The sequence below is a fragment of the Tenrec ecaudatus genome, chromosome 3 (genome assembly GCF_050624435.1).
Source record: "Tenrec ecaudatus isolate mTenEca1 chromosome 3, mTenEca1.hap1, whole genome shotgun sequence".
NCBI lineage: Eukaryota > Metazoa > Chordata > Mammalia > Afrosoricida > Tenrecidae > Tenrec > Tenrec ecaudatus.
Window position 1 is genome coordinate 90381185 of NC_134532.1, and position 14007 is coordinate 90395191.

General features: G+C 36.7%; 1 protein-coding gene across 1 annotated transcript in view; it reads right to left on the minus strand.

Annotated features, from left to right (window-relative positions):
* Positions 1-14007, minus strand: part of HSPA4L (heat shock protein family A (Hsp70) member 4 like) — a 46578-nt gene that overhangs the window by 29279 nt on the left and 3292 nt on the right. The window contains exons 2-5 of the mRNA XM_075543829.1: positions 8060-8117; positions 4660-4800; positions 2661-2783; positions 337-436 (exon numbers count right to left, since the gene is read on the minus strand). Of these exons, the coding sequence (XP_075399944.1) occupies positions 337-436; positions 2661-2783; positions 4660-4800; positions 8060-8117 (422 nt within the window). The remainder of the gene's footprint in view (positions 1-336; positions 437-2660; positions 2784-4659; positions 4801-8059; positions 8118-14007) is intronic.

The window sequence follows — 14007 nt, forward strand, 5'->3', positions numbered from 1 at the left end:
GGGTTTCTAAGGCTGTATGTCTTCAAAGGAGCAGGCTGCCACATCTTTCCCCAACCACCTATCTAGAACTCTATAAGGGTCACCATTCTTAGAGTCAAGAGAGTCCCTGCGTCATACATTTCATTAAGTGCTGAGTATTATCCATGTACAGGCATCTCTTAAGACAGGTCTGATGATTGGGGTTTTGCCAGGAACTGGAAAATACTCACCAGCAGATAGCCATAACATAGCTGATATGCCACGTCAGTCTCTCCCAATATGTTGTACTCTAAAATGTTAAGCTTATAGGAAACAATCCATAATTAAGATAAACTATTATCACTATTGTTTGCTTACCTGCAGTAGTCTCATTCATCAGCCTTAAACAATTTAAGCCTGCAACCTGGGCTGCAGCCATCACAGATCTTCTTTCAGCATCAGTGAAAAAGCTAGGGATCTGGAATTTCCAGACACGCAATTATTTGTGTGATGCAATCATTTTATTTCAACATATGACACATTTAGAAATGTAAAACAATTGCATTCAGACATGTCCATTGGTGCTTTTATTAAATACATGAGGAAAAGACTAGGCTCACTTTTATTTTTTTAAGTTAACTTTGTGGTTGTTGACGATAGACATAGGACTAGGCTTATTTTTAAAATCTGACACTTTCTGTACCAAAAATATGTAACACCTTAGTGCAACACTAATTTAAAGTAATTAGCAATATAAAATATTAAGGATAACCGGAAAAAAAACCTGTTAATCTAAGCCCTTCCTGTGTTGATTTGGGATATTAAAAGTATTTAAATTCATTTGTAATCATAAAATTGAAAATCTCAGTCTGTTAAAGTTAGCTGGTTAAAGAAATAAAAGCATATCCATACGATAGAATACTAAGTGGTGGACAGAAAGGATCACATAGAGACGACTTGTCCTGGACTGTTTGTAAAATTATGTATGCTGGTGTTACGTGCCATTGAGTTGGTTCCAACTCACGGTGACCCTGTCAACAACAGAACAAAACACCGCCCAGTCATGTGCCAGCTTCACAGCTGCTCCTGCGCATAAAGCCCAATGCTGTAGCCCCTGCTGGAGTCCATTTTATTGAAGGTCTTCCTCTTTTTGCTGCCCATCTACTTTACCAAGCATGATACTTTTCCAGTGGCTGGTCTGTCCTGACAATATGTCCAACTATGTAAGGCAAAATCTCACTGTTCTTTCTTCCAAGGAGCATTCTGGATGCATTTTTTTTTAAAAAAGATCATTTTATTAGGGGCTCATACAACTCTTCATCACAATCCATACACACATCAATTGTGTAAAGCACATTTGTACATTCATTGCCCTCATCATTCTCATTGGATGCATTTCTTTCTTACAAGACAGATTTGTTTGTTCTTTTGGCAGTCTGAGATTCTGTCAATATTGTTGTTAGTATTATCTTTGCATAGTCAATAAAACACAAGGCACCTTCTCTCTGCTATTCTTTTGTGTTCCATGACTATCTGCCTGCCACCAGCAATAATGCCCACTCATTCATTCTACAGCCTCTTCTAAATCTGGCTTGGCTTTCCTGCAGCACCCTGTTGATGCACTGCTGCAGCTGTTTCTGAATTCTCTTCAGAAGCCTAGAGGTTTGGTCTTGGAAACTGACAGGGGATGCTCTACCCTGTCTTATAGGGTCACTATGAGCATTGACTCGATGGCAGGGAGTTTGGTTTGGTGTGTTATTTAATATTTTGCCCATAGGATCCATCAATATTTCCATTTAAGGCTTGATTTTTCTCTTTAGTTTTGTCAACTTGAGAAGCGCTTAGCATATTCTTTCCTATAGATTTCTAACTCCAGGGCTTTGCATATTTCATGATGTTACTTTGTTTTCTTGAGCTTTTGTTCAAGTCTCCATTTCTTTCATTCAACATTAGCTATTCTGTATTCAAGGTTCAAAGTATTTTCTGACACACATTTTGGTCTTTTCGTATCTCTTCCAATTTTATTGCTTTGTAATTTGGATTTTAATAAACACATTTATTTTGTTACCATCCTTCTGGTAAAATGCTAGATTACAAAGTAGGTTAATGCACGGACAATTCCTGTAGCAGTATCCGGTGAATTATTTCAAATCGGCTAGAAAATAAAACATTAAGCTCTAATATATTTCTCCCATTTTAAAATCCAAAATATACAGGAAATATATACATAACTAAATGTACTAGTTTAGTATATAACTAAATGTACTAAAGAGTTAACATTCTGACTCTACTCTTCTGATGCCAAGAGAACTTATGTAGTTGCACTTAATATTTATAAAAATTTCACATGTAGATGATAACATATAGCTTAAACTAACTGGAATTTTTCATCCTTCATAAAACATGATGTCCCCTAGAGGTGGGAAGCTGAGTTGTAACTGGAAGGATTGTTAGAGACAGAAACAGGTATAATGGTCACTAATTTATCACATACATTATTAAGCTTATTATAATATCAAAATAGACATTATGGGAAGTCAAATTGTAAACTACCAACTAAAGGAATTAATATATTTTAAGTCAAAATGACTTTATATATTGGATAAGGACAGAAAGCATAAAAAGGGAAGAAGATATTTCAGCACAACAGGAATACACAGAAACTATAATTCAAGAGTATCCATTACTGAAATAAAACTTACTGAAATCACACAGTCAGCCACTGGCTTTTTTAAAGCATTCTCTGAAGTCTCTTTCAGTTTAGCCAACAGCATTCCTGTAACTTGCTCAATTGCAAAAGGTCTTTCTTCCTCTAGGTATCGCACCTGAAAATCACAAGTTCAGTTATTTATTCATTCGACAACAATCTATTGAACATCTGGGCACATGGCATAAAAAAAGGCAAAGTTCATACCTTAAGGAAATTATATTTCCAAAAGATTTCATTCTAGTATCTCTATTTTATCCAGCCCAACTTTTTATTAATAATTTTATTGGGGTGCTTTTAAAATTGTATAACAATCTATAATTCAATTGCATTAAGCACACTTGTGCATATGTCGCCATAAACATTTCCAGAACATTTTCTTTTTGAGCCCTTGATATAAGCTCCTCTTTTTCCCCCTCCCTCCCCAATCCTCCCATTCTCATGTATCACTGATCAATTATTTCATATCTTACACCATCTATTGTCTCCCTTCACCCACATTTGTTATTCAATACCTTTGGGGGCTATATATCCAACCTTGTGATGGTTCCTCCTCCTCCCCCTCCCTAACCCCTGACCATCCCCCCTCTACCCTCATGATATCGCTATTCCCACTACTGTTCCTGAAGGTTTTATCTGTCCTGAATTCCACGTGTCTAGTAGAGCTTTTATCTGTACCAATGTGTGTACTCTGGTCTAGCCGGATTTGTACGGTAGACCTGGGTCATGGTAGTGAGGAAGAGGAGGCATTCAGGAACTAGAGGAATGATGTGTTTTTTGATGCTGGTTGAGACGTCCCTTACTTGTATCCCTTCTGTGGAGCGATGTCCAATTGCCTACAGATGGGCTTTGGGTCTAAACTCCAACCTCTCTTTTGCATTGATATAATTGTTTGTTTTGGATATTTTGATACCTGATTCTGTTGATACCTCATGATCACACACAGCCCCCCAACTTCTCATGAAAGCACATTTTATCAATCGTTTCCAAGTGTGACACAGCTCACAATGAAAAAGGAAAAGATAAAATGCATGTTCTTTTCAAAGTTAGCTCTTTACCTCATTTAAAACAAAAATTTTAGTCATATAGTTGTGAAAAGGATATGAGAATTAAACAAAATGTTGACGTGTTAAATGTTTTGTTTATATATTCTGGCACAAACAATTAAATAAAAAAGGAAACTTAATAGGTATTAACGTTTGTGGGAGTAATGAATTACATATTAAACACATAGAAAAATTTTAAGTCTTTTTTTTTGGATTATACAGAATCTTTACTTTTAAATGATTGGCACTGCATCAATAATAACAAGTTCTTATATAAAATATTTTAATGTCAAATAACTGCTTGGTCTGGGGCCTTAAAGGCTTGAACATAAACAAGCAGCCATCTAGCTGAAAAGCAACAAACCCACATGGAAGAAGCACACCAGCCTGTGTCATCATGAGATGACCAAGGGATCAGGTATCAGGCATCTAAGACCCAGAACAAAATCATACCAATGCGAATTGGGCGGGGAGGCGGGGAATGGAGACCCAAAGCCCATCTGTAGACAATTGGACATCCCCTTGCCTATGTGGCATGGGTTAAGATGAGAGGAAGGGTGTCATGGAAATTGACGGATGGGCACAGTGGCTGAAACACTGGGCTCAAATGTAATCACTGTTAAGGATGGTGCTGGATGTGCCATAGTCTCACTGAGTTCCCCATAGGGTCACTGTAAGTCAGAACGGACTCGATGATACCTAACAAGAGCAAAGGGCAAAGATGAGGTTCACTAGCTTGAAATCATGTTGTTAATTTAAGAACAACATAAACACCAACAAAACTGATTTACACAGATAAAATTCATGCAGCAAAGTTCTTTCTGATCTGCATAAATGTTCTAAAGTGTTCACTGAAGTATAAACTACAAATAAGCGATCTTTATTTTATTAATTTTTAAAATTTGAAGCTATGTTTACACTCTGGGAATATACATCTAAAAAACTCACCTTAATCCCTGCACTTCCATTAGGCATCTTCTGTAATTCATAGGGAAGCTTGACCTTTTCAGTTTGCACAATGGGGTCATCAAATGATCTCCCATGAAGCTTTTTGAATCCATGAATTGTATTTCTTACATTTGTGACAATCTGTTGGCAAAAAGACTTTCAATGATCAATTACTAAATGAATACATAAAATACTACTACCTTAATGCAGAGAACCACCAAGATTTTTTCCCTACATATCCAAGTCAGATGGATGATTTTTTCTGGTTTTCAACCAAAAATAAAATTATACAATAATAAATGTCTATTAACAGTTCCTTAGAAAAATTCCTCCTCTTCCCAACCATAGGAATATTAGATTTAAAATCAATGGGTTTTCAAAAAAGAAGAAAACTTCAAAATGAAAATTTACATCTACTATTCACTTTTTTGGTATTTCTTAATAATTCTGGTGTGGTAGATGAATATCTTTTTAAAATCATTTTACTAGGGGCTCATAACAACTCTTATTACAATCCATACATACATCCATTGTGTAAAGCACATTTATAAATTCATTGCCCTCATCATTCTCAAAACATTTGCTCTCCACTTAAGCCACTGGCATCAGCTCATTTTTCCCCTCCCTCTCTGTTGCCCCCTCCCTCATGAACCCTGGATAATTCATAAATTATTATTTTGTCATATCTTACCCTGTCCAACATCCCCCTTTACCCACTTTTCTGTTCTCCGTCCCCCAAGGAGGAGGTCACATGTAGATCCTTGTAATTGGTTCCACCTTTCCAACTCACTCTCCCTCTACGCTCCCAGTATCACCACCCACACCACTGGTCCTGAAGGGATCATCGCCCTGGATTCCCTGTGTTTCCAGTTCCTATCTGTGCCAGTGTACATACTCTGGTCTAGCTAGACTTGCAAGGTAGAATTGGGATCATGATAATGGGGGAGGGGGGGAGAGCACTTAGGAACTAGATGAAAGTTGTATTTTTCATTGTTGCTACATTGCACCCTGTTTGGCTCATCTCTTCCCTGAGACCCCTCTGCAAGAGGATCTCCAGTGGCCGACAAATGGGCTTTGGGTCTCCACTCCGCACTCCCCCATTCATTCACTATGGTAAGGTTTTTTGTTCTGATGATGCCTGATACCTGATCCCTTCAACACCTTGTGATCGCACAGGCTGGTGTGCTTCTTGTGGGCTTTGTTGCTTCTGAGCTAGATGGCTGCTTGTTTACCTTTAAGCCCCAGACGCTATATCTTTTGATAGCCGGGCACCATCAGCTTTCTTCGCCAGGATTAATATCTCTTATTTCTCTTATTTCATTCTACTTTCACGTCTGTGCTTTTACAAAATGGCATTTTATTTTTTAACTTTTTAGTTTTTACTTTCCTTATTCAATTTTTCATGCACTATTACATTGCTTCTATTGATGAGAAATGCTTTTTAATCAAAACCCTTCCTTAATGTATATATATTTTCATTTTTAAATGGCTTATATTTTTACATATTACTTTTCCTTTAACTAGGATAGTTCAAACTATGTAATAATTGCTGATATTCAGTCATTGTCCTCTTAATGACCTATAGAACCAAATAGATCTTGACCTTCAATTATGAAACAAAACTACAGAGATGTTATCATGTTAGTCCCTTTGGAAGAAATAATTTCAGTTTGCATTTTATAGATTCTGTGATCTATGCTCCACTTAGAAGATCATTCAGAATAGGAGATAAAAACTTAATGGGAGAGCTTAAGGCATCATTTTGAATACAATCCCAATGTTGGATGAAATAAACATAATTCCCTGGTGGCATAGTGGGTTACGAATTGGGCTGCTTATTGCAAAGTCAATAGTTTGAATCCACCGGTTGCTCTGAGGGAGAAAGAGAGACTTTCTACTCTTATAAAGTTATGCTCTGGCCTATTGTGTCGCTATGAGTTGGAATTGACTCTACGACAGAGTTATTTGTTGTTGTTTAAGGTATCCTTCTAAAACAAACTATGTTCATTTTTATACAGTATGAAAAATGGAAGAAAAGGCAAAAATAGGTTCACATGTATATCAAGTATAAAAGACAGACTTCATAAAAATCTTAAGCAAAATGTTCTCAGACAAATTAGTCATTTATACCTAGAGTCATAATGTGAAAAAACCCATAAAGAAAAGTTATTTTATAATGAAGATGGAGGTATAGATTAAATGTAAGGAATAACTGGCAAAGCAAAATCTACTTATAGCCTATAATATTGTCAACAATCTAGTCATAAGTATTTCAGAAGCGTAGACAAATGAAAACTAAAGTAGAATGAGATACGATAGTAGTAGTTATAGCAGATTCTTTTTCCATTCCCTTACCTTTATACAGATACTGCTCACTTTATCTTTGAAGTGGATATTTTAGAAAGGCTATCCCCTTGTGGCAGCTACATAATCTCCTGTCAACTTGCAAAAGGGTGAGGTCTAGCCTGTCAATCAGGTCATAGCCAATGAGGCCTCTGTGTGGGCATGGCCTTCTCCTGAGAATTCTGGGAACTCCAATCAGCCTCCCTGTAGTGGGGGCACACAGACTCTCTGCTTTATCTTCCTGCTGATAAGACACACGGAGCTGGAGGAACCCAATGGAGACTCCTGCCAGTGCTGAGATGCTTCAACCGCCACTGGATCCACAAGACTTTCCACCCACTGGCCTGTGATCTTCCTGCATTCAACATCATTGCATATGTTGTCTGAGTCTAAAGAAGAATTTATGGACTTGTATCGGATATATGGGTTAATATCAGACTTAGGAATTTGATCTGGACTGGGCTGGGATGTTTTCTCAATATACAATTGCTCTTTAATGTAAAAGCTCTTTCTTATACACATGAGAGTCTATTGATTTCTCCCATCAACCCTGATTAACAGACCCCCTCACAGAAATTGATCATACAGGTAAAAGTGACATCACATGGTAACTACTAACTCACTGCCATCAAGTCAGTTCCAAATATTCACAACCCTCTATAGGGTTTCTAAGGGTATACATCTTTACAGGAGTAGAGAACTTTATCTTTCTCTCACAGACAGCTGTTGGATTTGAACCAATGTTTCACAATAAAAAAGATTTTAATTTTTTTGTCAATAGTTTTTAATTTATTATTAATTCGAGTTAATATATATCGTAACATTCCATAGTTAAATAAAATATTTTTCAAAATTAAAGGTAAGTATGTATACTTTGTATTTCAACAAAAAAATGCATTTATTTTATAATTCAAAACAGAAATACAAAGATCTTAAGATTTTTTTGTGCTTTCCTTCACAGTCTTTTATCACTTTTAATGATCTAAAATGGGAACTCAGCTAGTTAAGATTCAGTTAATTCTTCTCATAAGTCAAAATACATGTATTAACAATTTACCTGGCTCTTGGCAGCATTTCCAATGGCTCGAGTTCGGGATCCCAAAGATATACAGGCCCTAAATATGGAAAGAAAATTAAAAGTTTGTTTCCATGGTATTTTTCAATTAAAGTACTATTATTTATTTCTCCCTATGCAATCCCCCTTGTTCTCAACCGCAGGCATACCACCCAATACTTAAGTTTTCTAATAACCACTTGAGTGCAAAAAAAAAATCTTAATTTTTGGTAGATTCTGAAGAGTTTAATTTCTACTAGAATACTAGCTTCAAGTAAGATTCAGATTTAACTTTTGCTTTAGTATGTGATAAATTCTTTGAAATATACTTCATGCACATATCACTTCACAGAGAAAGCCAAATAGCCACCACTACCAGTCTCTGAAGTTAAAAGCAGATATTGGCTTGTAAAGTTTTTAAAAAGTTAACAGGCTTAGGAATGTTAAGTACTGATTATGTAGAAAATATGCTTCACAAAGCTAAAGGTCTACAGACTTCTTCCTTCATTTCTCCAATTTTCATTTAATTAGGTTCCACAATAGTCACTAAATAAATAATTCCTGCTAAGATTTTTACTAGGTAAGAAATTTTAAATTAAATATAATTTTCCATTAAAACCTTCACCTTAAGAAAACAAACAAAACAAAAAATCCCTTCACCTTAATATTACCGAGGAAAATAAAACACATTATATCACATTTGAAACAGAAGATGCAATGCAGTTACTCATTCCACGAGGTTAGCAAGAGCTGTCCTCTTCAGACAGTTCCTCACGTGGTACGGACCCCAACCATAAAATTATTTTTGTTGCTACTTCGTAACTGTCATTTTGCTACTGTTATGAATCGTCATGTAAATATCTGATATGCAGGATGTATTTTCTTTGTTACAAATTGAACCTAATTAAAGTGTAGTGATTCATCACAAAAACAATATGTAACTATATATTGTGAAATATTTATTTCTAATGGGAAATAAATGAAAGTTTCTCTTGAAGCATGGTGTAGCAGTCTTCATGCCAGTTACTCGAAGGTGGGCTTATCTGCATGTGGGCGGACTGCCTGGAGACAGAAGAGCGGTGTCTCGGTTCCTAAAACCATCCGAAAATTGTTTTCCAATGGTCTTAGGTGACCCCTGTGAAAGGGTTGTTCGACTCCCAAAGGGGTGGTGACTCCCAGGTTGAGAACCGCTGTATTAAGATTTCATTGGGAAACCTTAGCCCATCCTGTCTAATGTCTGGAACTTGCCCTATTCATACTTCATTTCATTACTCAAACTCAAGAAACATGACTTGTCAACCCCCACTATTTGTGGAAATAGGGTCCAGTCACTTAAGAGTGTAAGGTGTATAAGTCAACAATTCACGTATTCCAGCCTCAAGCTAGCCTATACTTGTATAATTTTCTTTTCTCAAGCGTTTTAAACTCTATACTATTGGCTAAATTAATGACACTATCAATAGAATTATCTTAGGTCTCGGGGGGAGGGGATGATTAATAATTTTCTCTATCACAAAATAAGGATGTCTCTAAAGTGAACTAGACATATATAAACCACGGATTAAGAAAAAAAACACGACTTGTCAAGAGTGACATTTTGACATGCTGACTTTCTGAGCAGTTTTCAGAAAAGGGCGGGGTTGTCAGGTGCCACCAGGTTATTACTGACTCATACCAACCCCGTGCAAAGCCCTCCGCACACTTGGTGGATCTGAGCCTGGTGTTACCACAGCCACAGTTGCCAGTCCATCTTGTCCTCCCCTCTTGTTCACCAATCCGCTACTTTACTACGGACGATGTACTGTTCTAGGGCCTGGTCCGTCCTGACAGCCCATTCAGTGTACACGAGGTAAAGTCTCACTGTTACTTCTCATGAGCATTCTGACTATTCTCTCCAGACAGATTCGTTTTTTCTCTGGTAGCCCATGGTACTATCAATAATCTTCATCAACACCAAAATTCAAGTGCATTACTTCTCCTGTGGCCTTCCGTATTCATTGCCCAGATGGGGGCAGGCGCACATCAGTCCTCGAAAAGGACCAACTCTTTAAAGAGCTTTTAGATAGGACATGCTCAATGCAACGAGCTGTTTGATTTCTTGACTGCTGCTTCCATTCATTAGTGATTATGAACCTACAGAAAATGAAATCCTTGACAATTTTAACCAATCTCTGTCTATCAGGATGCTGTTGTGAGGATTTTGTCTTCTTTAGGGTGAACTGAACTCCATCCTGAAGGCTGTATTCTTTAATCTTCATCAGTAAATCCTCTATTCCGGCAGGAAGGGTGTGTCTACTGCACCAGGCTTGTTGTTAGTTCTGATGGTGAGTCATTCACACAGTGCATCTTGCTTTACTATTTGCTCAGTGTAAAGACTGAAGTGTGGTGAAAGGATACCATCCTGTCTCACACCTTTGCTGATTTTAAACCATGCAGGACAAACTTGTTCTGTTTGAATGAATGCCTCTTGGTTTGCAATGTTATCCATATTTTGTTCCGATACAAATAGCTGAATGTCGTCCATCAAAACATAAGCTAATATCTTTCTGGTATTCTTTGCTTTCAGGTAGGATAAATCTGACATCAGCAGTAATAACCTCATTCTGAGCTTTCTTCTGCATCCTGCTTAAATTTCTGGATGCAACTGCTTTTGAATGGTCTTGACCAAAATTTTACTTGCGTGATATTAATGATGGTGTTGGATAATTTTCCCATTCCTTTGGGTCACTTGTTTTTGGAATGGGCATGAGTATGGATCTCTTCTAGTCAGGTGGTCAGGTAGCTCACTTCCAAATTCCTTAGTACTGTATTAGGTTTCTGAAATATGTCAATTAATATTCCATCAATTTCTGTAGCCTTGTTTTTGGCTACTGCCTTAGTGCTGCTTAGACTTCAATACCTCCATTTCTTGATCATACATTAATTTATTCAAACTGGTTAAATGTCAACCAATTCTTGTTGGTACAGTGACTGTGCATATTCCTTGAATCTCCTATTTCTCATATCTCTAAACATTTTGCCTGTCTGAATCCTTCAATAATGCAATTTGAGGCAGGCAGGCACACACACACACACACACACACACACACGCACACACTCTCTTTCTTTCTCTCTCTCCCAGTTCTTTCAGGTAAGATATGCTGTTTCAGACTGTAAATATTCATGGGAGCAGATAGTTTCATCTTTTTCCTGCAAAGTGGTTGGTGGATTTGATTCACCAACTTTGAGGTTAGCGGCCCAATGCTTAATCCACTATGCCACCAGGGCTCCTTTGTTTATGTACAGTTACGTTTATTTCCCTAAATAAGTTATTTCCACTTTTAATCATTAAGAAGAATACTTCACATTCTGAATAGTATACAGATAGTATTTTAATCTGTTTCAGATTATTCATACACTTGTAAAGGAATAGAATAAGCATAATGAAGTTAGATACTAAGCTAATTAAATATTAAGACTAATGAGAATTTTGACGATAAAAATCAACAGTACACTTAATACAGATTTCCTGAAATAACGGCATCATTTAAGAATCAATGTTTCCTTATTGTGAGTTATAGGAACAGAAGCTCGCATGATAAAAGTAAACAGGTACACCTTGGAGATCGAGTTCAGCTCTACGTCACTGCGACCAAGTGAGTACTGCAATCAAGTGAGTCACATCCTTTTTTGTTTCCCAGTGCAACTAAAAGTTATGTTTACCTAAAGCTTAAGAGTACATTATACTATGGCCTATTAAATGTACAACAGCATTATCAAAAGTATGAAATATATTGTGAGAATGCCAAACCATGATACAGAGACATGAAGTGTTAGAAAACACTAACGTAGTGTTGCCACACATCTTCAGTTCATTAAAAGAACCCAGCAACTACAAAGCACAGTAAAATGAGGTATACTTGCACATTAAAAACACCTATAAATAATGTCACTTTTAAGAAATATTGTGAATAGTAGTTTATAGTCTTCCATACTGCTTTCCTTGTTTAATTTTAACATGTTCTTAAAATAACTTAAAAAACATTGTTTTGGGAGTGGGGAGCACGGAGTGAGGGGAAAAAAATGAGGAGCTGAAACTGAGGGCTCAGTGGAAAGCAAATGTTTTGAGAATGATGAGGGCAACAAATGTACAAATGTGCTTGACACAATGGATGGATATATGGATGGTGATAAGAGTTGTACGAGCCCCCAATAAAATGATTTAAAAACAAAAAACCCCCACAGTTTTGTTTTTTCATTGCAAAGATACTTTTCTGCACAACAATGGCCTAGGCAGATTATTCTTCCTTTGATTGCTAAATCCCTATTACACTAGCATGCACATGCCATTTTTATGCCAGTAGATCATGGAAAGACAATTGGGATTCTAAATCAGACTCCTGAAACGGAATCTGCTTACCTACTTAATACTTCTTGGTCAGTTACTTAGCTCGGATTAAAAACAGCTAGTGTTATCTAACTAACAGAACTGTTGTGGTGCGTTTGCTAGTGTAAGCACAGTGCTGGACAGAGCAATCACTCCAGAGCCCTTGGGGGCATAGGTGCTGGGCTGCTACTTGCTACTCCATGAGAGAAAGACAGGATCTTTTCTGCTCCTTTATGAATTGGAATAGACCTGATGGGAGTGGGTATTCTCAAGCCAAGCAATATGTTATAGTTGGTCACAAAATTGAATCGGATACTGAGTTAAGAGACTCGGATGCAGTTTTGTTTTTCCAATGTCTGAAGGTAAATTACCTTAGTATAAATAAGCCTGCAATGGAAATTCCAATCCCTATATCTATCCTTAATTCATCAATTCAAGCACATCTAATCTCGCTGCAGTTGAGTTGACTCTACTCATAGCGACCCTGTAGGACAGGGTAGAACTTCCTTTGTGAGTTTCTGAGACTGTAACTCTTTAAAAGAGTAATAAGCCTCAAAACTGCTGGCTTTGTGGTTAGCAGCCCAAAGTATAACCAGTATGCACCAGGGCTCCATCCTATGCCACCACTATGCCTACAAGCAAATCCTAAGGCCTTAATAATGGGCACTCAGCAATTCTACTTCTAGGGATTTCGTTGAAGGAATTAGGGGAAAAATTAGCTACAAGTTATTGCAGCACTGTTTATAAGCACAAATCGTAAACAACCTGAATAGAGGATAAATTTACTTAAGGTAGTGATTATATAAACACTAAATAAAACTACAGTTCAGAAACATGCTTTACAGAAAAGGTTACCGAACAATATAATTTACGTTTCCCTTTGAAAACGTGAAACTAGAAACCATTAGGAAATTTCATTTCTGGATGTAGGATTATGATTTTTAATTTAAAATTTTTAATGTGCATTTTCTACAATGAGCATGCAATATTTGTGCTGTATTCTTTATTTTAACAATTTTACTGATATATAGTTCATGTAAAATTTGATGGTTTAAATATATTTAAAAGGATTGTACAAATCATCACCACAATCAATTATAAAACTCTTCTTTTTTGTATGCATTGGCTCCTAATTTCCTTACATAATCCTAAAGTGCTATTAACTTAGCTACTGTTTTTATAGATCTACCGATGCTGGTTTTCACGTAAAGAAAATCATATGAACCCCCTCAAACAACAATAAAACACATAAGAACAATAATCCAAAAGAAACCAGATATCAAACATCGAACAAATTTAAAATGGGTCACAAAAAGAAAAACAATGTTACATTTCAATCAAACAATATCTGCACTAGTTCACTTCCTGATGCACTCTGAGGACAAGGCTGTTCACCTCTCTGGTCGATGGTGGAAAGAGACTCAAAGGAGGCTTGACCCTCATAGGAATTCTGCAAAGGGGTTTCTTGGGAAGTAATTAAAAAATAATATGAAGAAAATCCTGAATTGTTAACTTGCCCCCTTAAATGAGGGCAGACTAGTAGAAATGCTCACATTTTATAGATGATGATTTTGAAAAATAGGTT